Source organism: Ammodytes marinus, assembly GCF_949987685.1.
Source record: "Ammodytes marinus genome assembly, chromosome: 6".
In the NCBI taxonomy this organism is placed as follows: Eukaryota; Metazoa; Chordata; class Actinopteri; order Uranoscopiformes; family Ammodytidae; genus Ammodytes; species Ammodytes marinus.
Window position 1 is genome coordinate 32,124,400 of NC_137235.1, and position 26,144 is coordinate 32,150,543.

Here is a 26,144-nt window from a genome sequence, read left to right on the forward strand (position 1 = left end):
GAACAAGTAGCCTACTTTTTAGTCATCTAACTGACTTGACAATCAGCATTAACTGAATGGATGCGATGTCCCTCAATATGAAAATACTTTATACGTGATACACTATAGCCTACAGTCGGATCGTTTTTATCAGTTTGTTATTAAATACAGTCATCGCTGTGTCCCTGTGATATGAAATACAGTCAGATGTATAAGTTTAATGACACAAGTGAAAGTCCCTGCGATCGCTGTGGCATCGCCAGAGATACAAACCCCCACATTTCCTTCCATAAAGCACCATGCGTAAAACGGACACGAGTGACATCCCTGTTGCGCATGGAACTGCCACAAGTCATTCATGATGAAAATAATTGCTGTAAACAATCTTCATCTCCTCCGCTGTTTCTATATTTTCTATATCTTTTTTTAAATTAGTATAGGCTATGGTAGTATGTTCGACATGGTTAACAACCTCCGCACTGTGTTCCCCACACCGGCTCAGCTGACAGCTCTCCTCCGCCTCAAAACATGTAAACGTGCAAAAAAATGAATGAATAATCAATTAGAGCTTACCTTAAAATAAGTGTGCCATGTTACTGTTTATTGTATTTAGGATTTTAGCTCATTTGGCCGTCTGTTTATTTATATAGGCTATTGGCGATATTATATCTACTTTCAGTTTCATTACTGACCCACCAAGTAACGTGATTAGTGTTCTTAAAGATACTTTGATTATAAAACAAGAGTTCCAAAACACAGATGATGATTCATAAAACTAATGTATGACTTTATATTTCACTAGAAATGCACGGGTAGATTTGATTAGACAGCATACAGATGCAGCTGCGCATGAAATGAGCAGGAAATTGATAATCGAACTCGGAGCAACCGATTTCAGCAGTGCACGAACGACGTAAGGAGTGTTTCTCCTAAGACACCGTTCGGGAACCACGACTACAGAGGTAAACAACTTAGGAGTCTTCGTAGCTCGCTAAGAGAGGACGTTATCGGGAAACCGGGCCCTGTACATTTATGAGAGGAATTTTTTTTTGGCTTTCTGTCAAGCAGCTGGTCAGAGAGGCACCGCCTAAACATGTTTCATATAAGGTGAAATGTCCATGCTATAAACAGCATAGCTCCCTTTTTAGACACACTTAACTGAACAGTTTACAGTAGTTGCACACATTCTGTATGTTGGCGATTTGCCTGGACGTGTGAATGAATTGACTTGTATGTTTAGAATAGTGGACAGTTTGGGGAAGAGCGTAACCAGCAGCCACAACAACACTACTTCCTCAAAAAACCTGACGGACTTTACTCACACTGGAGATTTATTGTCCCACCTTTGAAACTTCACTGGAGATAATATGTAACAGCACAGCCAGCGAAAAACACAACTTTAGTCCTTCACCGCGCGAGCAGCCGAGTGGGTCGATGGAGTTGTGATTTGGACGGATATTGGTTTAACACATTATCTGTTCCGAGCGCAATAACAATGGTTGGTGCTGGTTTGTTAATACTCACAATATCAGTGTTATGTTGGAGTATATGAAGTGTCTTTTTCTTTTTCTTCTGACTAACTTATGTCCGTTTACTTGGCAACAGGTTCTCGTCCGCAAGCTGCTCCTCGGCGCCTTTGGGGTAGCAGCCGCCGTGGTTTTGATAGTTGTGCCCACGACTTTATTTCTGAGTGGTGAGTCTTTACCATGAAATGTGTTTTCATGTTGGCATTCATGCATCGTCAGGGGCGCTCCGACGCACTTTTTAAACGCATCTAAAAGACATTTACGCACGCGTCATTACGCACGACCCGTTTGGTAACACTGTTAGGAAATGTGAAGCGATGTAAATCTCAGAAATTCAATCTTAGAATAAATTATATCTTATTGTTTGTTTTAACCTTATTGAGGGTGTTACGTCACACTGGAAAGGCTAAAAATATATACAGTGAGTGGAGGAAATAAGTATTTGATCCCTCACCGATTTTGTGAGTTTGCCCACTTACAAAGAAATGAGCGGTCTATCATTTTCAAGCTAGGTTTATTTTAACAGTGATAGACAGAATATCAAAAAGAAAATCAAGAAAATCACATTAGAAAAAGATATAAATTATTTTGCATTTCATTGAGTGAAATAAGTATTTGATCCACTACCAACCATAAATAATTCTGGCTCCCACAGATTAGTCCTAGTGCTTTAAAAATGTACTCCTAATCTCAACTAGTTTCCTGTATAAAACACACCTGTCTCAACTTGTTACCTGTATAAAAGACACCTGTCCACAGAGTCAATAAATCAAACTCCAACATCTCCATCATGGGCAAGAGCAAAGAGCTGTCTAAGGACATCAGGGACAAGATTGTAGACCTGCACAAGGCCGGAATAGACTACAAGACCATTGGCTAGGTGACAACCTCTTTCTCTCAGCCAGGTCTGTAAAAATGGGTCATGGATGGGTCTTCCAGCACGTCAATGACCCTAAAAATACAGCAAAGGCAACAAGGGAGTGGCTCAAGAAGAAGCACATTAAGGTGATGGAGTGGCCTAGCCAGTCTCCGGACCTTAATCCAATAGATCTGGGGAGGGATCTGAAGCTCAAGTGACAGCCTCGAAACATTAAAGATTAGGAGAGGATCTGCAAAGAGGAGTGGTCCAAATATCCTCCTGAGATGTGTGCAAACCTGGTCATCAACTACAAGACACATCTGACATATGTACTTGCCAACAAGGGTTTCTCCACCAAGTACTAAGCAATGTTTTGATAGGGGATCAAATACTTACTTCACTCAATGAAATGCAAAATTATTTATATCTTTTTTTATGTGATTTTCTGGATTTTCTTTTTGATATTCTGTCTATCACTGTTAAAATAAACCTAGCATTAAAATTATAGACCGTTCATTTCATTGTAAGTGGGCAAACTTACAAAATCAGTGAGGGATCAAATACTTATTTCCTCCACTGTATGTATATATTTACTACAACATGCGTATGTATGCCTTCATAAATAGCTTCAAACTCACTCGGCACACACCATTACAATTCACATGTCTTCCCCACTCCAACTGACGTAAGCAATAGTTCACCTGTCATTATCAGTTACAGCCCTGACAGCACTCGCCTTCTTTTATGATGGAGCAGGGTATCATGTTGTTTGTTTGTATGATATCATATCTGCGACCTCTGAACTTCAGGCTCTGACCCTTTGACATGTGTGTTCCTCAGAGGATCAGGAGGGGGGCAAGAACTACCGGTCGTTCACCCTGGAGGACGTCTTCAACAGCACACTCAAGACCCGGTTCTACAACTTGATGTGGATCTCAGGTGGGAAATGGTTTTAAAACCTGTAGGCCTAGGTAAAAAGGTGCTGATAACTGTCATCCAAGCTGTAAATGTGTCAACGATTATGCTTTATTATCCATCAGCTGCAGTTACTGTCCATTGCTTTAGTTACTTATTCACTTTAAACCTCTCGTTCACATGTCTGTGTTGATGGGAAGTGCACATGGAATAAACACTTTTATTACAAGGGTGCAAAAAACATGCTAAACTAATGCAACACTAACAGTAATGGATCATCAATAAATGCAGGTTAACTGTGACTTCATACACTCAACCATATTTATATCATATGCCACCAAATGAACTGATACAGCAACATACAGTGGAGGAAATAAGTATTTGATCCCTCACCGATTTTGTAAGTTTGCCCACTTACAAAGAAATGAGCGGTCTATAATTTTAAAGCTAGGATTATTTTAACAGTGAAAGACAGAATATCAAAAAGAAAATCCAGAAAATCACATAAAAAAAATATATATAAATTATTTTGCATTTCATTGAGTGAAATAAGTATTTGATCTCCTACCAACCATAAATAATTCTGGCTCCCACAGATTAGTCCTTGTGCTTTAAAAAAGTATTCCTAATCTCAACTAGTTTCCTTTATAAAACACACCTGTCTCAACTTGTTACCTGTATAAAAGACACCTGTCCACAGAGTCAATAAATCAAACTCCAACATCTCCATCATGGGCAAAACCAAAGAGCTGTCTAAGGACATCAGGGACAAGATTGTAGACCTGCACAAGGCCGGAATAGACTACAAGACCATTGGCGAGATGCTAGGTGATAAGGAGACAACTGTTGGTGCGATTATTCGAAAATGAAAGAAACACAAAATGACCATCAATCTCCCTCGGTCTGGGGCTCCATGCAAGATCTCACCTTGTGGGGTATCAATGATCATGAGAAAGGTGAGGGATCAGCCCAGATCTACACGGGAGGAGCTTGTTTATGATCCCAAGGCAGCTGGGACCACAGTCACCCAGAAAACCATTGGTAACACACTATGCCGTAATGGATTGAAATCCTGTAGTGCCCGTTAGGTCCCCCTGCTCAAAAAGGGACATGTACAGAACTGTCGGAAGTTTGCCAATGAACACCTGAACGACTCAGAGAATGCTTGGGAGAAGGTTATGTGGTCAGATTAGAACAAAATCAAGTTCTTTGGCATCATATTGACTCGCCATGCTTGGAGGAAGAGGAATTGACTATGACCCCAAGAACACCATCACCACAGTCAAGCATGGAGGTTGAAGCAATATGCTTTGGGGGTGTTTACCTTCTAAGGGGACAGGTGGACTTCACTGCATCGAGGGAACTATGGATGGGGCCATGTACCATGAAATACTGGGTGACAACCTCTTTCTCTCAGCCAGGTCCGTAAAAATGGGTCGTGGATGGGTCTTCTAGCACGTCAATGACCCTAAAAATACAGTACAGCAAAGGCAACAAAGGAGTGGCTCAAGAAGAAGCACATTAAGGTCATGGAGTGGCCTAGTCAGTCTCTGGACCGTAATCCAATAGATCTGTGGAGGGAATTTAAACTCAAGCGACAGCCTCAAAACCTAAAAGATTAGGAGAGGATCTGCAAAGAGGGGTGGTCCAAATATCCTCCTGAGATTTGTGCAAACCTGGTCATCAACTACAAGACACGTCTGACATCTGTACTTGCCAACAAAGGTTTCTCCACCAAGTACTAAGTAATGTTTTGATAGGGGATCAAATACTTATTTCACTCAATGAAATTTCTATCTTTTTTAATGTGATTTTCTGGATTTTCTTTTTGATATTCTGTCTATCACTGTTAAAATAAACCTAGCTTTAAAATTATAGACCGTTCATTTCATTGTAAGTGGGCAAACTTACAAAATCAGTGAGGGGTCAAATACTTATTTCCTCCACTGTAGAAAATGGAATCAAACACCCATGGTGACTTTTAATACCTCATGTGGGTTGAGCTCTAAAAAGTCTTGATCTAATTAGTCTCCCATGATGCAACTCTTTCCTGAAAACCTCAATGCTTTATGAAATCCAAAGCCTTTCAGACTCCATGCCTCCAGTTTGTCACACCGGGTTTCTGCAGAAAAAATATAAGAATTCTCAATCCCAAATCCTGATGACATCAGCATGACCTCATCACGGTGGAACGTGACAAAGCTCCTCTGAGCCTCAGAAAAACAATGTACAAAAGAAGCTCTGTATATGTGACATGGAACTAATTTATGTATCACATACAATCCCTACAGATGCCTTTAGGGATTATTGTGCTTGTCCTACATTTAAAATACAATATATTCTCTTGTTTTACATTCATTTTTCTCATCGTCCACCACAGACCACGAGTATCTGCATAAGTCCAATGGCTCGGTCCGCCGCCACAATGTGGTTTCGGGAGAGTCCTCGGAGTTCCTGAGCAGGGACAAGTTTGTAAGTCACCCCCCCCCTGCCCCTCCCCCCCCCACACACAAACACATGTTCATCTGTGTGCCTCTTTTTGTGAAGCAACATTTAAGATAGTATTCAAACTGCTTAACCCCCTGCCAAAGCAACTGCTGTGTTGCTTGATAGGTCTTGGCAGGTGGTCACTGAAACTTTCACAACTGTTTTCTTTCTGCAATGCACAGGTTGAAAAAATGGCCTATGATTACCAGCTGTCTGGTGACCAGAAATATGTTGCCTTCATGAGCAACGATTCCAAGGCAAGCTATGCTTTGATTCACATTCCTATGATGCATTTCAGAAGTGATCACACTTGTGTTTATTGTTGTTTTGTTGGTCCCAATAGCAATGGAGGCATTCATATACAGCTTCATATTCGCTCTATGACCTGGCATCAGGGTAAGAACCCTACACTCTGAATCTAGTTATGAGTTTGCTTTATTTTTAAAAGCTAGGAACAGCATTTGGCCACACAGTTACATAGCTTACATTTATGCACTTATGATAATGCCAATGCACTCCACCAAACTGCCTATGCTATTTATGGAAAGTAGATTATTATATATATACAGAATGTTTCTTTTTACTTTGAAGAGAAGTGAAGCACACAAATGGCTGAATTTTCTATTGTTTTTTTCCACTTCATTTTAGCAAATTTCTGACATCCTCCGGCATTCCTCATGAAGTCCAGTTATTTGCCTGGGCTCCTAAGGGGAACAAACTGGTGAGCTTTGACACACACACACACACACACACACACACACACACACACACACACACACACACACACACACACACACACACACACACACACACACACACACACACACACACACACACACACACACACACACAGGATCTTTTGTTCATGCGTAACTTTGAGCGACAGTTCGGCTTTGAAGTTGGTGATAGATGAAGCAATAAAGCGCAACCTTTCCCAAACACTTGAGCAGAACAAAGAGGGTTCAACCGGGATTTGTGATGGTCCAGAAAACAACTTTCATGTTTTTTCATTGTATTTCCAGGCCTATGTTTGGAGATACAATGTCTATGTAAAGACCAGCCCTATGTCGCCGCCAAAGCAAGTCACGATCAATGGCGAGCACAATCAGATTTTAAACGGTGTTCCAGACTGGGTTTATGAGGGTAAGTGCCACACGATACAAAGAATCCCTGCCAAACAATGGTCTAAAGGTCCATAGTTTGGTGGTATTAACACTTGATCCATATTGATACCTTTCTGTGAGATATATGCTGGTATTACCCACTATAAGACTGGTGAAATTCTTCAGTTGAAGTACGGACAGTATATTATGTACTGAAACCTAACTGGGCTCAACACTTTCCCCCCATTCCAGAGGAGATGTTCTCGTCCAATCAGGGCCTGTGGTGGTCACCTGGAGGGAAGTATGTGGCTTACATTGAGACCAACGACACAGAGGTTCCCACCATAGAGTACTCCTGGTATGGAGTCAAACAATACCCCAGCACTGTTTCAATTCCATATCCAAAGGTGGGACATCCATCCTGGACTTCTTTCACTTTAAGTCTCTCCTTGGAATCCTTGTAATGTTGTATATGTCAATAAACCGTGTACTTGGGGCTCAGGCTTTCAAACATATCTTAACATTCCTTTCTTGCGCAGCCAGGTGCTCTAAATCCCGTTGTGAAACTGTTCGTTGTGGACACTGACAACACCACAAGAATTGCAGAAGTTGTTGTTCCAGCCGCATTCGGCTCAGGGTAATGAAATGGCTTCTATTATGCTGTCAAGTGTGTGTGTGTGTGTGTGTGTGTGTGTGTGTGTGTGTGTGTGTGTGTGTGTGTGTGTGTGCGTGTGTGTGGGTGTGTGTGTGTGTGTGTGTGTGTGTGATCAGAATCAAACACAAGCTTAGAAAGTCATTATTTCATTTTATTTTCGTGTGCCCTCAGTGAGCACTACTTGGCCACTGTTACTTGGGTGACAGATGAACGTATTGCCGTCCAATGGCTGAAGAGAATACAAAACCACCTCATACTTCAGATCTACAACTTTACTGGGTCCAGTTGGGACCCCGTTGAGGTAAAATACACAGTTATGTACAAGTGGGTATAATGTTCCCAATCTTAGTTGGGCGTGTTAGCATGCTGATATTTGTTAATTAGCACTAAACACAACGTATAGCTGTATAAAACAGTGCTTAAAAAGTGGTAGCCTGGTTGCAGTTTTGACCTTAAAGGTCACATATTATGCTAAATGCACTTTTTAAATGTGTTCTAACATATCCATGGGTCCACAGTGTGTCTAGAGACTGCCAAAATATTTTTAAAAATAACACTCTCCTTTTCTCACAATCCCCCTTTCTGAAACCACCACCCCTCCCCCACCCAATATACTCCAGTCAGAATTTTCCCCTTTTCTGACCTCACAAACTGGAAAGCCAGAAGCTTCCACTGTGCAGCCCACACCCCTATTTCTTATTGGTCCACGGCCCTGACAGACAGAGGGCGAGGCGTATCTGGCTTCGCTTCCGGACAGGGGGCGGGGGCAGCGCAAAGATTGTATATTTACGAGGGGAGCTGCAGCTCTTTTTAAAAAATAGGCCATTGTGAGATTAGCTGAACTTCAGCATAGTACAATAAATTATCTGAAAGTTTTTTTCAGCAAACAATTAAAGAAAAACGTATTAGTGACCACTAAGACCATATAATATGGTGTATAATAGTACCGAAAAGTGTATAATATGGGAGCTTTAAAGCAATAAAACTTCATATGGCATTTCAGTTAATGACAGCTTTGTAGATTTAATGAAATAAATTGCATAAAAATGTATCATGTGTGACAGCAGCTTTGACACTCTTCAATGTAAGCTGTAGAGTTTCTAAATTAAATTCTGTGTAGCACCTTTATCTTTCGACTGTTAGGACTGGTGTGTTGTTATTAGGGCTGTCAAATTAACGCGTTAATTTCGATTAATTAATCACAGAAAAATTAACGCAATTAAAAAAATTAACGCAGATTAATCGCACTTCTATAATGCCTTTTGACCCGGTGCAAAAGTGGTGCGGAGCTGCACCTGTAGCTCGCCGCGCCGGGCGCGTGGGTTAAAGGGAGAAAGGTAAAGAGAGAAGCAGGGGAAAGGGGCCGACTCGAGGGCTCTATGGACGGTTTATGGGATGCATGAAGGTAGGAAGACATCTTACTTAATTCTCCGCAGTGTCCGTGCATTATTTATTTAGTGGGTGCAACAATGTAGGCTAGGTTCAAAACAGTAGTAGGCCATATCTCTCAATCTTCCTCCAATTTTGTTTGCTAGCTGTCTAGCACCCACCCCGTGTGTGTGTGTGTGTGTGTGTGTCAATATTTTTGCCTATGAGTAGGCTACGAAATGGTGGCAGTGCAGCGCTGTCTGTTGTGGGAGATGGAAATTCGTCATTTAGTCTGCTTGTTTTTTTGAGAAAATTCGGCGCTAGTTCATGTATAAAGCTGGCTGAGGGGAGGAGACAGAAGTTACGAGAGACGGAGAGCGAGTGCGCGCGAGAGAGAGAGAGAGAGAGACAGAGAGACAGAGAGAGAGAGAGAGAAACAAACTGTAGTAGGCTATACAGCTGTTTACAAACAGGTATAAAAGTGTCATATAAGTATGCGATTAATTTAGATTAATTAATCACAGAGCCTGTAATTAATTAGATTAATTGTTTTAATCGCTTGACAGCCCTAGTTGTTATACAAATAAAAAAATAGCTAGTGAAACCAAAATTCAACTATTCTGTTTCGTTTTACAGCATCTGGAGGTGAAAAGTGCCACAGGTTGGGTTGGACGGGTATGTACATGGCACAGTAGAATGATACTTCTTACAATATTCAAAATTTTTTACACACTGTCATTTGTTTTGACTACAAAAACCAACCTGCTGCCAGAAATACTCACTGGAGCACCAAATGTGTTGATCCACCGCTGAAAATAGTCCCTGACAAATTAACCATTTCGTCCTGTATGAATAGTGTTTGCTAAAAACTAGTGACCTGCTCTTATTTAAATAAATGATTTGAACCCTTAGAAAAATTAAACTTTATTTATGCTATCCAAAAGAAATACAACCTCCATAGTGCACTGATAAATGCTAATAAACTTTTTCCTTTGAAGTTCTCGCCACCAGAACCGGTATTTGCATCCGACAAGAACAGCTACTACATGTTGATGAGTGACGACAAAGGCTACAAGCACATCCATCATGTGGTCGGGGTAGGTAGAAGGATTTATTTCAGCCAATGGGCCAGTATTACACTGGCAGAATCTGCTCACACAAATTGTGTGCAATATCTTTCATGAATATTATATATTATACATATACTGTATATTATATAACACATTCTCTTCTGACATATTTGTCCAGGGCAAGGCCACAGCGATTACCTCTGGAGCATGGGAAGTCACTGGCATTCTGAAAACAACCGCAGATAGTGTGTGAGTTCCAATTAAGTGTTGCATTGTCTGCATACAGCATGTGTACACATTCGAAGATCTGGCGTACACATAGTTTTTTATCTTCCAAAAACATGCATAATGAACATGATTTGACATTACTGAATACTATTACAAGCTGCATTTTTTCATCAAAATGAAATATTCTAGATTTCTTTAGTGCATCATTTTATGCACTTTCCCAAAACATTGTCCGACATATTTGGTGCCTCTGAAAACCTCCATTGCTACAGTCTGAAGTCTCAAATTGCTCCACAGATATTATTCAAGTAACGAAGAGGGCAGCAAGCCAGGAGGAAGGAATGTTTACAAGTAAGGGTCTTTATTCCACTCTTGCTGTTTTTGTTTGTTATTTGAAGACATATTTAATTTATTTTGGATCTTTTTCGTATGTCAGATGGACTAAGGGAAGCTCCAAGTGTCTGACTTGTGCGTTCCGTGGAGAAGACTGTCAGTATAACTCGGCCTACCTCAGCCACAATGCCTCCTTCTACCGTTTGAGTTGCAGTGGTCAGTCATACTTTTTCTTTTTCTCTTTGGTATAATACAATATCTAATCAAATGAGTATATGTTTTATTAGACAAAGACAATTGATAAGTAAAATTATATTTTTGTGAATTTTTACCCAAAGGTCCTGGCATTCCTTACCATTCTCTTATGGATAACCATAATGAAAAAGGTGATCCACGTTTGTAATCACATGCTGAATAATATGAAAGCAGAGTAAATGTTATTCTAATGGCCTTTTTTAAATTTTTATTATATATTTGTAGAGGTAAAAGTTTTGGAGGGCAATGAAGAATATAGCAGCCTAATATCTGACATCCATATGCCCACCATGGAGAGAAGCACCATCAAACTTGGCGGACACAGTAAGTTGATTGAACAACGCATTAAAACAGCGCATATATGGAGTGGTGGAAAGTAGACCTAACATCATTTACTCAAGTTGTGTACTTAATTACAAATTTGAGGTATTTGTACTTAATGTCATTTGTCCACACCAAAAAGTTGAGTATACATTTGTGTAGAACTTTTTCTTCTACCCCATTTTTCACGATCGTCAATAACTCATTCAGACATTTCTATATGTTCCTATTTTTGACAGATCTCTGGTACCAGATGTTCTTGCCTCCAGGCTTTGATAAGTCCAAGAAGTACCCTTTACTGATAGACGTGTAAGAAAAAAATATGTATATCCTGTGTATTATTGCTTTCCAAAGAGAGCTCATAAACTGATGGTGAAACATGGTGCCAACTTCCAGGTATGCTGGTCCCTGCAGCCAGAAAGTAGATTACAGCTACAGAGCGAGCTGGTCCTCCTACCTGGCCAGCACTGAGAAAGTCATCGTGGCTAGCTTTGACGGCAGAGGGAGCGGTTACCAAGGCGACGAGATAATGCACGCAATCTACAAACGTCTGGGAACCTATGAGGTGGAAGATCAAATATCGGCGGTCAGGTGAGGAAAGCTGTTTGGACAAGTCAATGCTTCTCCCCGCTCAAATAAACACCTTTCACCCTCCGCTTCCAAGCTTGATGGAACTGGATTTGTCTTGATTTTCTGTGCGGTTGAAATGGTGTGAACAGATGGACACACACAGGAGAATGTCATTAGCATCACACACAGTGTCAGCGATGATCAGAAAAGGTCCTTTTCTATTTTCTTTTAAAATTATAGATCATTTTTTTCTCTTTTATCTTAGAAAGTTCATCGATATGGGTTTCATCGACAAAGAAAGAGTTGCTATTTGGGGCTGGGTAAGTGGTCAAGAAAGTGTGGTTCAAACACAAACCACAAAAAAATGTTTTGTAAGCAATATGCAGTTTTGGCATTTAGAAATCCGAGTGCTAAATTGCTCTGGAAATAAGTGCTGTCAACTCTTACTTAAAGGTACAACGAGTAAGTCGGCACGTTGGCGACACCTTTGAACAAAAGCGGTAGTATTTTTACGACGCCAGCTGTCGTGAAGCTGTTTTCTAGCTCGTGCAGGGCCTCAAGATTCAAATAATCAGGAAGCAATATAGTGCGTGTCCGTGTGTTGAAAGTGTGAGGGCACCGGACTCTTTTCGGCTCGGTGAGAGTGGTTAGTGACACAGCATCAACTACACCTGATTGCAATGAGTTGATCCATTGTCACCTCTCACGGAGCTGAACAAGTCCGTGTCCCCACACAAAGCGAATGAACGAGAGACGGCAGTTAGTTATGGATCACGATGAGGTAATGTGTTTATGTTGTTGTAAATAATGACTATTTCAGATGAATAATGGTCATCTGATGATGCTGGTGAGGCAAAGTAAACTTTGTTTTAGTAGGCTACCGCTCATTCATTTAGGAGTAAACACTGCAGTCTAGGTTCGCTGCGTGAAATTGTGTATACGTTGCTTGGCAACGCCCTCCCGCCCGCCTATCACTCTCCCTTTGAGCTTTTCTTCATTGCATTTTATTTTTTTTTCTTTGATGGTTCAGCCCCGTCATCAGTCATTATGACGACAAATAACTGTCTCAAACAAGGCTCCCGCTCCCCTTCTAGGATGACCAGATCGCATTTCCATTACTTTTCACACGTCCCGCAAATTGAGACGTTGTCCCGCATTGTTATTGAAAGTGAGCCCCCCTTTTTAAATGCGTGTTTTATAATCTGGCATTTATCCGATAGCTGTCAGGAGACAGCAGTCTCCGTTTGTCTGTGTGTGTGTGTTTGTCTGTGTGTGTGTATCGGGCTGCTGGGCTCAGTGGCTCTGTGAAGGTGCTGCCTGCAGTGCTTCAACGTTCACTTTCCTGTTACTTCAAAATAAAAGCCAACTCACGTTTGTCAAGTGAAATGCTAATGTGAAGCCAGTGAAATGCTTTTAATGTGAAGCCGCAGCCTTAATGCTCTATTTGTTTAACAGTAGCTAACTTAACTGCTGCACGCTGATCTAAAGATAGTGTTTTTTTAATTTAGAAAGCCGTGTCTCTGGCATTACCGGTGGTGACACGAGTTTATTTTGCTAAAAAAACGGCACTTTGTCCCGCATTGTCCCGCACAAACGTAGTCTTTGTCCCACATCTGGTGAATTGGGATCTGGTCTCCCGCTCCCCTTCCCTCACCTGGAGTGATAGGCTTTTCAATTCACGTTCCTGCGCCACACTGAAATCTGCGACCAATACGGATATGTGACCATAGAGCATGCACGCGTGAACCGAAAATCGGACTGGGTGTACGACCAGATCAAATGCAGTAATAAAAACTATATAAAAACGTCTTTCTTTGCACTGATGGTCTCGTTTGCTGTTAAAGGTAATTTATGATTATCAGAGGAAAAATTAGGCTGTTTAAAAGATATTTAAATGTTACTCGTTGCCGCTTTAAGGAGTGAGGGGTTAGGTGAGTTACAGTAATAGACTGTTTGTCTTTTACAGTCCTATGGTGGATATGTGGCATCAATGGTCTTGGGAGCTGGAAGTGGAGTTTTCAAATGTGGAATGGCGGTCGCTCCAGTCTCCAAATGGGATTACTATGGTATTTAAGTTTTTAATTTTGGCAAACCTTTTTCCAATCAGAAGCTAGAATAACACATTTTAATGATGCACAACATTGACCCATTTGTTCTTAGATTCCATCTACACGGAGCGTTACATGATGCAGCCCTCAGAGAATTCTGATGCCTACCTTGTGAGTTTCAAACTCACTGACATAACCTTTCATCTCTTGTATATATGACGATCATTATCAGATATGTTATCGCCTGTGTACACCAATAAACCCAAATCTCTCGTGCGTAGAACTCGACAGTAACCGAGAGGGCCAAGAACTTCCATAAGGTGCAATATCTTCTGATTCATGGAACAGCTGATGGTGAGTCATATGTTGGAAAAGTAATTGTTTAATTTTTAAAAACAACCTTTAGACCAAAAGTGGGCAAAAAGCATTGAAGCCATATGTAATCTTTCTTTCTTTTTTTTCTAGACAACGTTCATTTCCAGCAGGCAGCTGAGATCTCTGAAGCTCTGGTGGATGAGCAGGTGGACTTTGAGGCGATGGTCAGTCCAAAATTCAAAATAGAATCACGACAAGACTTTATGCTTTCTTAGGGATTTGTAGGCTACCGAAGATAAGAAAATAAAATTCACTCAATGCTTAATAAGTCGACCTTGTGTCAGTAACCATTAATATATTTGCATTCTTCTTACAGTGGTACACGGACAAGGATCATGGCCTCGGGGGCTCGGCCAATCAACACGTCTACACCCACATGAGTCACTTCCTACAGAGATGCTTTGCCTGAAGTCCGCTATATCACCACATATCCATGTAAATAAATACAAAATAAAATATATTCGGGAACAAGACTTTAATTGTAAATGCAGGCTTGATTGTTGGTGCTCCAAATTTCAGGAACAAGTGGAAACTTGATGTTCCTGTGTGTCAGACCAAACCATGGTTGTTGCGTGATTAAAAAAAAACTGACCACCGTAGAGTCTCATGATACCATCTGTTATTTGTGCCAATAAAAGGCTTAAACGGAAACATTGTCCCTTCCTACATTCTTAGATGTACCATTGCGGTGCTCAATTTCCTCTGAACCTATCCTAGTAGTATTATTCTACAGTACTACTTGGATCATGTGTAATTTTATACAGTTTACTAAATTCATTGTTGACTGTTTGATGTAATTTATTTTGTAAAATAATAAAGAAGTAAATAATGGGAACTCTTTTTGTTTGCGATATCGTGCTTTCATTTAGGGGAGATCAGCATAGCAATATAGCAGTGCTTGAGTTAAATAAAAAAATCTGACGCTTTGTGAAAGTCATGGTGACATCAAAGTAAATGCAGTTTCTTAGTGGCTAACTCCTTAAATTGCAAACTTTATACCTAAAGTCAGCATGTTGGTATTATCATTGTTAGAACGCTACATTTGCAGATTAGTCACAAACAAAAGATGCAGCTAAGGCTAGTGGGTATATAAAGTAGACTATTGGACACAAACATTGCTTTCACAAAAGTTATTACAATTCTGAGGGAATCAAGTAAATGCAAAAACTAATCAGCATGCTAACACAAGGAGATTATTAATATGGTACACATACCCATAGCCGGCCCAAGCCTTCATGGGGCCCTAAGCGAAATATGATTAGGGGGCCCCTCTCCAATGTTAGCGCTGCTGAAACTATAGATCTTTGTTGAATATCGTTCACGCACCCAGTGTATTCCACTTGTGCCTCCACTGTGCAGCTGTGCGAAAATATTAGACAGCCGAGATTCAGACCCTCCTAGGGGGGTCCGGGGGTACGCCCCCCCTGGGAGATTTTTTTAACCTTTTTAAAGTGAAATGCATGAATCTGGTGCACTTTGAGAGGAAAATTAAGAAATGTTGTGTGAACAAATAATTTGGAGACACTGGGTCAGATGAATTAGAAGCTATTGAAGAAGGACACATGGATTTTCCATAAAAATATTAATATATAATAAAATATTATGTAGGGTCCTCTGGGTTGGGCTTGGAGCTCTTTTTCTTTTACGGGACATATTTCTCTGTAATATAATGAATGCATTTAAATGCAGTTAGAGGAACGAAGCAGAAGAACTCTGTCCAGCTACTGTATCTTTTTTTCCACAGACGAGGCTGAAATAGGCTATAGACTATACAGGTGAAACTCGAAAAATTAGAATATCGTGCAAAAATTCATTTATTTCAGTAATTCAACCTAAAAGGTGAAACTAGTATATTATATAGACTCATTACATTCAAAGTGAGATATTTCAAGCCTTTATTTGTTAAAATTGTGATTACATCTTATGAGAACCCCAAATTCAAAATCTCTGAAAATTAGAATATTACATAAAATCAATAAAAAAAGGATCTTAAATACAGAAATGTCGGCCCTCTAGAAAGTATAATCATGCATATCTACTAAGTACTTGGTTTGGGCCCCTTTTGCATGAATTCCAGCCTCAATGCGGCGTGGCATGGATGCTATCAGTCTGTGGCACTGCTGAGGTGTTATGGAAGCCCAGGTTGCTTTGATAGTGGCCTTCAGCTCGTCTGTATTGTTGGGTCTGGTGTGTATCATCTTGCTCTTGACAATACTCCATAGTTTCTCCATTGGGTTCAGGTCAGGAGAGTTGTCTGGCCAATCAACACAGTAACACCATGGTCAGTCAACCAGTTACGTGTGGTTTTGGCACTGTGGACAGGTGTCAAGTCTTGCTGGAAAAAGTAATTCAGCATCTCCAGAAAGCTTGTCAACAAACAGGAGCATCAAGTGCTCTAAAATCTCCTGGTAGACAGCTGTGGTGACTTTGGACTTGATAACACAGTGGACCAACATCACCAGATGACATGGTGTCTCAAATCATCACTGACTGTTGAAACTTGACAGTGGTCTTCAAGTAACTTAGATTTTGTGCCCCTCCACTCTGCCTCTAGACTGTGGGACCTTGATTTCCAAATGAAACGCAACATTTAATTTGGATCAGTGATGATTTGAGGTATCATGTCATCTGCTGCTGTTGGTCCACTGTGTTATCAAGTCCAAAGTCACCACAGCCGTCTACCAGAAGATTTTAGAGCACTTCATGCTTCTGTCTGTTGACAAGCTTTGTGGTGATGACAATTTCCATTTCCAGCTAGACTTGGCACCTGCCCACAGTACCATAAACCACTGGTCACTGGTTGACTGACCATGGTATTACTGTGCATGAATGGCCAGACAACTCTCCTGACCTGGACCCCATAGAGAAACTATGGACTATTGTCAAGAGGAAGATGATACACACCAGACCCAACAATACAGACGTGCTGAAGGCCACTATCAAAGCAACCTGGGATTCCATAACACCTCAGCAGTGCCACAGACTGATAGCATCCATGCCAAGAATTTGAGGCAAGAATTCATGCAAAAGGGGCCCAAACCAAGTAGTACATATGCATGATTATACTTTCTAGAGGGCTGACATTTATTTAAAAACCTTTTTTTATTGATTTTATGTAATATTCAAATTTTCTGTTTTTTTTTAAATAAACTGTAAGCCATAATAATCACAATTATAACAAATAAAGGCTTCACATATCTCACTTTGCATGTAATGAGTCTGTATAATATATTATTTTCACCTTTAAAGTTGAATTACTGAAATAAATTAACTATTGCACGATATTCTAATTTTTCGAGTTTCACCTGTACACAGTGCATGGGCAACTGAGGGCAGCCCCATTTCCAATTGTTTTTAAATAAACTCAATACACACTGTGCATGGATGTGAACGTGACATGATCAGATAATTTCGGATTACCTCCCAGATGAACTGATTAAATTTTTAGGCTATTAATTATCTAGACCAAAACATTTTATTCCTTTTTTTGTAACTGACATTTGCATAATATGATGTTAATATCAAACACAAACTAAAACTTTTTTTGGAGGGGGCCCCCCTGGCGGTCGGGGGCCCTAAGCGACCGATTAGTTAGTTTGCTTATGCCGGCTCTGCACATACCTTTAAAGGTCCCATATTATGCTAAATGCACTTTTTAAATGTGTTCCAACATATCCATGTGTCCACGGTGTGCCTAGAGACTGCCAAAATATAAAAAAAATAACAATCTCTCTTTTTCTCACTCTCCCCTTTTCTGAAACCCCCACCCCTCCCCCTCAATATACTCCAGTCAGAATTCTCCCAGTTTCTGACCTCAAAAACTGGAAAGCCAGAAGCTTCCACTGTGCAGCCCACACCCCTATTTCTTATTGGTCCACGGCCCTGACAGACAGAGGGCGAGGCGTATCTGGCTTCGCTTCCGGACAGGGGGCGGGTGCAGCTCAAAGATTGTATATTTACGAGGGGAGCTGCAGCTCTTTTTAAAAAATAGGCCATTGTGAGATTAGCTGAACATCAGCATAGTACACTAAATTATCTGAAAGTTTTTTTCAGCAAACAATTAAAGAAAAACGTATTAGGGACCACTAAGACCATATAATATGGTTATAATAGAACCGAAAAGTGTATAATATGGGAGCTTTAAACATATGTTTGTGTTAACATTATGAGCATGCTGATTTAAGCATTCAGCTCAAAGCACTTCTGTGCAACCTCAAATACCTGATAGTATAACTACAGACTCAGTCATGTTAAAGGTGCACTTTGTAACATTGAGTGTGTCAGAGAGGTGAACATTTTCTAACGTATATTCTCATAACAGAAGAAACAAACTTTCCGCAAAGGAAAATTGGTTCACGGTGCCTCAATATAATTTTGTTTTGATTTATGATGATAGAAATATTCAATACTAAGAATTACAATATGTTTTTTAAACGTACTGCAAGCTCTGCAAATCTAAACAAATCCCCTCCCCTGAAACTGTATCGTGCACCCTTTAAAGTAGGCTAAAGGTGAAATAACCTAAAGTCAAAATATTATGTTTTGTGTCCATGGGAATTTTTGTAAAAAAGAGAAATAGTGTGTTCTATGCAGATATGGATTTTTTGTATTGAATTAAATATACAGTATGGGACTGAGTCATATCAATACATTAACATTTCTCTCTACTGGTATGGAGTATCAAACCTTTTTGAACAATGGCAATTGTAAAATGGAGATTACTGCCACTGATAACTGGCTGTAAATTAAATCTTGTTGGAAAGTTACCCCCAAGGGATAGGCTTCTGAAATCGCGTTGCTGCGATACAATGAAATCTGCGACCAATACGGATATGTGACCATAGAGCCTGCACGTGTGAACCGGAAATCGGACTGGGTGTGCGACCAGACCAAACGCAGAAATAAATACTATATAAAAAAAGTCTTTCTTTGCACTGATGGTCTCGTTTGCTGTTAAAGGTAATTTATGATTATGAGAGGAAACATGAGGCTGTTTAAAAGATATTTAAATGTTACTCGGAGCTGCTTTAACCTGCGAACACATGGACAGTGAGGAGATGGTCAGTGGAGGACTATGAGGCACTTCGGGGCTGTTTTGGGGTGACAGACTGAAACACACTCTATGAGCCCCATGGAGAGGACATTGACGGGCATCACAGATTACAAACTTCTGTGAGGACTGCACTGTCCCAACAAGGACTGTCCTTTGATATTCAAATAACAAGCCATGGGTGACAAAGGACATCAAGGCCATCTGTAACGTCTTTGCTTGGTTTCTCGTGGCTGTTCGAAGTACGGAGGTCGGCAGGGGCGGCGTCCAACACGGCGGTGTGAGGGCCCAGCCATCACGATTATCAGCTCTGTGAGAAGAGGCACTGCGACTGAACGCTGCATACAAACTAACCAACGGATGGCTTTCTATTGCCCAAGAAACAGTAAGCCCCCATTTGCCGATTCCGAAAGTTTGACCAATAGTATCCAGCTGCAGCCCCTTCTTTCTCTGGGAAAATAAGTTAAATTAATTAAATTATTACATTTTTAAAATAGTGAAGGCTCTCTCTCCACTCTCAAAATGCCCTTAAATAGTTTAGTCCAACTAAGTGTCTCTAATGCCTCGTTTCCACCGAGTAGAGCGGGTCGGGTCGGAGCGGGACAGCTCACTTTTAAGAATCTCAATGGTGTTTCCACCGCCGACCCTACCCTAACTGGTAGGGCTGGGTTTAGGCTGGACTGCGATAGCCGCCGCCAGAATATGGGTCAAACTATCGGGCTTTGGAACAACTGTGGTCAAGCCAGCGGTCTCTCGTTTTTGCTTGGTCAAATTATTTAAATATTTATTTGTTGTTGTGAGACGGCTCGGTGCAACTGATAGAGACAGTGAGCGAACAGCGCTGGCTGCAGCAGCTACGTGACATCGTAGCAGTGGGACACAGTGTAGCTAACTGATTCATTTAATGACGAGGAAAAACACCACACAATAAACAGTGCTGCGCTCACATTTTCGCCAAAACACAAGACTCTCTCCACTCTTGCCGAGGTGACTACACACGGCGGAAATGATTCTTTCGACCAATAAACGGACGTGATGTGTAGCTCCGCCTTTTTGGCACCCTTTCAGGCGGCTGGTACCCCAACGGAGGAGTACCGAAATTAGGAGCGGCTTAGAGCGGTTAGGTGTGCTTAAACCGTACCCTACCCAACTACCCGGACCGAACAGCTCCGATCCGACCCGCTCTACTCGGTGGAAACAAGGCATAAATAGCAGATGGAGCTGAGTGAAAAGGAGGAAAAATTAGGCTACAGTTTATTTGATTAGGTCCATAGGTTATTGTCATGGCTCTCTCAAAAAAGTAAAATCGAGCAAACAAAAGAGAAGAGAAAGAGAAGAAGGAAAACTAATGACTGATTTCTTTAAAATAAAAAAAGTTGGTAAAACCTTATTTAACCATAGTTACCTTATTGTAGGCTACAATATGTGATGGAAGTTTACAGTATGTGGGCTTAATTCAAACTGTACAGACCTAACCCCATATAACTGATTAAGATGCCTTTTTAACTTGGTATGAACAGCTCAGTGACTATAATAAACTACTGATTCATGTGAACAGTTTTAGCCTCAATTATTTGTAACACAAAATTCTAAAATGTTCTACATTGATCACAAGAGAACCAGGGCCCACAGAAACTACACGATCGCCCATAATAAAAATATTATTTACCTCTTCTCATGAAATGATTGTGATAATGTGGTTTATTCTTGACTCATACGTTACATCTGTCAAAAAACATCAAAGTGGGCAAGGAATTAAGCTTTCCAACGACTAGAGGTTGAGTACGCGCACTGCTTGTACGAAAACTCTAGTATATATAGAAAGGTTGTTGGTCACAAAATAAGCTCGGTGTTGTGTTTTAACTGAGGTGATTTATGTTAATTTGCTTAGTCATTTATTTTAAAGATATTTGCCACCGGAGCGCCCACCTAAAACGTTCAGGTAGGCTACTGACCTGGCGTGTGAAATAAAACCATACACTTGTGTGCTTTAATGGCGCTGCCTTCCCCTATAGTAGTCACGTCGAGATGGGACACTCAAGCGGCGCTTCAGACATCTGGCTTTGTTTGTAAATAATCTGTCTACACTGTTCTGCATGTGAAGTAAACAGCAAGTGACACATTAATCGTATCAAATCGATAATACAAATCATGCCACTTTTATTCATCGATTTTTATTGATTTTATCCATTCGTTGTTGCAGCCCTATATATTTTATGAATGCTTTTTGATGAAACAAGGTTATTGTCAAACTTTTGTATAGACTTTGTGCCTTTATGCTAATATACTGTTGTTTCATTCAGTAACCGTTTTTATTAGGACAGTGAACCCTATGGGTTTGGTAAGAATTAATATAATTTTTTTTCCACGTCTAAAAGTGTGTCCACAGCCCAAACCGTAAGTCTCTGCGACCCCTGCACTCTCAGCAGAACAAAAAATTCAGACATGCCCACCACTAGGTGGCGCTACACCAAGGAAAACACGTTTGGGGCTATAACTCCAACACCGAACATCCCACAGTCAAATACTTTATATCCACAGATTCACTGGAGTCAGCTGCATCTTTCTCTGGCATAGGCCACACCCATTTGCGATAGGATTGTCTTTTTGCAAAATTGTAAAAACTGCAAAAACGGACTTCTCATTTCAGCTCACACAATGTTTGCACAAAATTACACCAAACATAACATATACGCACAAAAAAAACTATTTTAAATCATTTTGCTACGACCATCGATTATGAAATGGTAGCGCTTTGAATATTTGTGAATTAACTACGTCTTACGTAAATATTAATAAATCCAAAACGGTTTCGTGAAATTTCTCCATAAGGGGACGCCATAAACGAGAAAAGTTGATATATTGTAACTGGCCACTTAAAACTCAAGGGAGACCATAATGGGGTATACCTGAGTCTGTATAAAAAATATGTCCAAGAAATATTAACGTGGGACTTATTAAGAAAATTGGTTTGGCGTGTTTTGGGCGCTACAACCAAGGAAAATGCGTTTTGGCCTATAACTACCACACTGAACATCCCACATTCAAAAACGTTATATCCACAGATTCGTTACCCATTCAATGCCACGCCAGTTTGCGCCACTTAAGAAAATTTCAGCTCCCACATTTTTCAATTGTTCACATTTTCAAACTTTGCACAGAACATCTACAGATGCACATGAAAAAAAATTGTTAAAAGAATTTTGCTACAACCATCGATGACTGCATCGATGACCGTTCATTACGGCTTGCAGTTCTAGTTGTTATTATTTTTCTTACCATGGTAGTTTCAGCAATGGAGCCAAAGCTGTTGATGAAAATGTTACAGGAAACATTAACTGGAGGACCTGGAGAGAGAGAGATGAATAAATAATTATTAAATTGAAGCAAGAGCAAACCTTACTCTCAAAAAATACTTGGGTCAGTCTTAGCTCGATTCAAAGTAAAGATCCACAACTTCAGGGGCCGTATTCACAAAACATTTTAAGGCTAAGAGTAGGTCCTAACGTGCTGATTTAGGAGTAACTCTCAAAAATAAGGGGCGTTTCACTCCTAATTTTAGGACTCCTAACTCCTCGAGAGGACTCCTAAGTCACTAAGAGTAAATCACAGACAACAATTTGATGGTGTTTTGGAGAGATTTAATGCTAGTGAGCTTTATAAAAGGTACATTTTAATAGCTGTAAGGGTTTAATGATCTTAGTAAAGCTATATTTAGAAAGTATAGACACATTTATATTTATTATATTGTTATAAACAAATATTTATTAAGTTCCTTATCCTCCAGTTGCTTTGGGTTTACGATGCACTGAAAGTTACTGTTGGTGTCACGTTTGGGTTTAATTTCCTACTAGAGTAGGCCTATATGTGGCGCTTCCCAGCATCTCCTCCGTTCCACAGGTCCGCTACTGTATAGTTGCGCGTCTCGCCTTTTTCCTTCCTCATGCACTTTACGATTTTGCCGGCTGTTGTTTCTAAATTGTGAATTTCCTGGTTTGTCGCTGTCTGACTATTGCTGCATAGTCCGCCATTGAGAGAAAATACAGTGAGAGTGCATGGCGTGCAGCTGTTCAATGAGGATATTTTTGTGGCGCTATTGTAGGTTCATTGTGAACAAATGTGTGGGAAACCCTGCAGTATCTTGGTTTCATGTTAAATCAGTGTCACTTGTCATTAATTGTATATAAAAACTCTTTACTTTAATACAGCGACACGATATGGATATCTCCCACAGTGTTTCCATCTTAAATTCACTCTTAGCTCTCATTCCCTCTCAGCCAATCACTGTGGGCATAGAAGGTATGAACATGACTTCATCCATAGCAACAGTGTCAACACCGCCCTCTAGTCTTAGCTAAGGAGTCCCTCCCATTCCTTAGTAAAAGTTGGTCTTATCAGCTTTGTGAATAGGTTTTAAGAAATTACTCCTTACTAAGAACTTTTAGTGAGTACTCTTAGCGCTAAGATAAAATGTTTTGTGAATACGGCCCCAGGTGATTACCAAACACAGAAGGGATGCTGGTGGATGTCCCTAAAATATTATAAAAATAAAACGAGTCAAACAACATGTTTTCTTTGCTGGCGTGACAGGTGAAGTCCACTTTCCGCCCTGTTTGTTCCTGTAGTTTGGTAGATACCTTTAAAGTTGGGTCTTATCCTGGCATCATATCCAGATGTCCTCCCCATCAGTTTGTCCAGAAAGTCAGAGGGAGACATAGGAACCGGCCGATTCCTTGCAGAATTGTCTGCTCCTTTACACTGACTCAAACTGCCAGATAAACAAAACAGACATAACACAAGTAATTAGCTGAGATATTTTACAGCAGAATTCATATTTTGCTTCTCTCCTTGTCAACTGATGAAGCTACAAAATGAAAAAGGTTCGGAGCCTGGATTTGGATCACCGTCTTGCGAGCCCCGCCAGGGGCAGGCCAGGATTTGGCCTGCCCGCCTCAACGACGACGAGCAGTGGACACTTAGGTGTCCCCCCCAAGTGAGATTTTGGCTTTAATATTACCTGGGCAGATGTTTTAGTTATTATTACTTTTTAAAGTGTTGAACAATACTGTTTATTTTCGAATTTGTGTTTGCTATTTTGAACAAGCTGTGTGATTATCTTTGTTCGTCCTCCCCCATGGAGAACCAGAACGGGGAAAATTTGTTTGATCAGCTCATTCAGCGTGAGTTGAAAGCAGTGTGGTTTAATTCTGCTGTGTGTTTTAAAACCTCACACTTTTCTTTTCTTCTCCCCCCTCCCCGCGCTCAAGCGTGGTCTTTCCTCCTCTTCCTCTCCTGCACGCACACACACACGTTAGATAACCCTAATTGTAGTCTTGATCAGATAGAATTGGTGCAAAGATCGACGGTAGAATCCATTTAAAGAGCGAGTGGTTTTCGAAATCCCCCGCCTCAAACCCCTTCTTCATGTCCTTTGTTCTGAAGTAGACGCCATTTTGAGTACCCGTGGTAGTTACTTCCCCTATGGTGGAGGTAGAATAGCCTAGCCTAGACCGCCGCCATTTTGGGCCTTAATAGCCTAGCCTAGCCTAGCCCACCGCCATTGTGGGCATTTCGCCCCTCCCTGTACCTTTGGTAAGGGTTATTCTCACTGACCGACTCTCTAGCTCCCCCGCGCGGTCTGACTCACCCCTCGAGTCATAACGCGCCCCACACACATCCTACCTCTACTGCGCGTCTACCTCGCGTCTGCGTCTGACTTTTGGTCACAGACTGTGAAATCAACGTAGAGCGAGCACACATCCAACCTCAGACGCACTGCTGAGGCGCGTCGGAGGCACGTCTGCAGCGCCGCTCCCCTTCACCTCAGGAGGCTCGCCTATTTTTTTCTGAGAGCAGCGCGTCTCTCTCGCGTCTCTGTGCTTTAACTGATAGAGAAATACTCTGCTGACAGTCATACCAGCAGCATTCACTCTAGTTACACGTTTACCCGGTGTGTTTATTTCAAAATAAAACATCCCTCAGTCGTATACGCAAATAATCCCTTTATTTCACGATGTAATTGTGCAATCAAAATCCGAGGGATTGAAAACCTAATTTTCAATTAGTTCTGGCATTTCATTTTTGGATAAATGACACATATAGAGATCCAATATAGTGAAGAAATAAAAAAGATCATGATGAGCGCAACAGTTTTCCGTTGCTCTATCTGTGTCTACGGCCTTCTTCTTCCCCGACCACACCCCCCTCTCTCTCTCCCGTATACATCAGTAAAGTGATTTTTGAAATACTCTGCTGAGAGTCATATTGACTTCATACTGGCAGCTTTCGCTGTAGTTTCACCATTTCCTGGTGTGTCCCCTTCAAAATAAAACTTCCAACAAGCAGCAGCAGCTGCTGAGACGTTGCATGTGTGTCCGAGAAAAGTCCGAGAGAGGCAGCAGTAAGGTAAGGGGACGCGCTCCAGAGGTAGACGCAGGATGTGTGTGGGGCGCGTAAGTCACGTGGGAACTCCCCCGTCCCTTTTCCTACTTCGCTTCACCCACACACACCCACACACACACACACACACAGACACACACACTGGTACATGGCTGTACAGACAACAATGTTCTAGACGTTTTCTTTGATTAAGTTTGCTAAGTGTATTTGCTTTATGCGTGTATAAAACGGATGTTACCTTAAGTTTCATTGTGGTTAAAATAAATGTTCTTATATTGTAACCAGAAGTGTTTGTGATTTATTTGTGTGGATATTATTGGAGTGTCAACAATCAACAAGTGAAAGATTCTGTAGCCTTCAGTGTTAAGATCATATTACCAAATTCATAATAGTAATTACTTGATTACATTATTTTATGGAAGTGATCATTGAGACTAGGATTTATTAATATTGATTTATTTAACTGAACATTAAACTAATCAACATTTGAGAATAAATCATTGATTAAAGGATACAATTTGCTATTACTTTTCCATTCTTGAATGAATGGTGGTGCCCCTTTTGAACTTTAATAAATTATTAAAGTATTATTAATCTTCAGAT

General features: G+C 40.7%; 2 protein-coding genes across 2 annotated transcripts in view; one reads left to right on the forward strand and one right to left on the reverse strand.

Moving 5' to 3' along the window:
* Positions 1–24,568, reverse strand: part of glra3 (glycine receptor, alpha 3) — a gene marked incomplete at both ends in the record, with an annotated part of 79,455 nt that extends 54,887 nt beyond the window's left edge. Inside the window, 3 exons of the mRNA XM_080028910.1 lie at positions 22,422–22,489; positions 23,780–23,910; positions 24,558–24,568. Coding sequence (XP_079885036.1) covers positions 22,422–22,489; positions 23,780–23,910; positions 24,558–24,568 — 210 coding nt within the window. The remainder of the gene's footprint in view (positions 1–22,421; positions 22,490–23,779; positions 23,911–24,557) is intronic.
* LOC307251637 (dipeptidyl peptidase 4-like) lies at positions 1,443–14,596 on the forward strand. The gene is made up of 26 exons (XM_080029017.1): positions 1,443–1,477; positions 1,585–1,672; positions 3,205–3,303; positions 5,660–5,751; positions 5,949–6,023; positions 6,110–6,162; positions 6,415–6,487; positions 6,789–6,909; positions 7,122–7,276; positions 7,409–7,506; positions 7,696–7,825; positions 9,529–9,567; positions 9,891–9,989; positions 10,141–10,211; positions 10,488–10,541; positions 10,627–10,739; positions 10,862–10,909; positions 11,004–11,102; positions 11,339–11,408; positions 11,496–11,690; positions 11,935–11,989; positions 13,636–13,735; positions 13,830–13,888; positions 13,999–14,071; positions 14,183–14,256; positions 14,409–14,596. Exons 1-26 carry the CDS (start codon positions 1,475–1,477, stop codon positions 14,499–14,501), a joined length of 2,229 nt encoding a protein of 742 aa, XP_079885143.1. The 5' UTR covers positions 1,443–1,474; the 3' UTR covers positions 14,502–14,596.
* Positions 24,569–26,144: the final 1,576 nt, after the last annotated feature.

Bases quoted from the DNA above. Each gene is read 5' to 3' on its own strand.
- LOC307251637 (XM_080029017.1), top strand. The intron at 10,910-11,003 runs GTGATCCACGTT...ATATATTTGTAG, and splicing joins GGATAACCATAATGAAAAAG to AGGTAAAAGTTTTGGAGGGC. The intron at 13,889-13,998 runs GTGAGTTTCAAA...TCTCGTGCGTAG, and splicing joins AGAATTCTGATGCCTACCTT to AACTCGACAGTAACCGAGAG.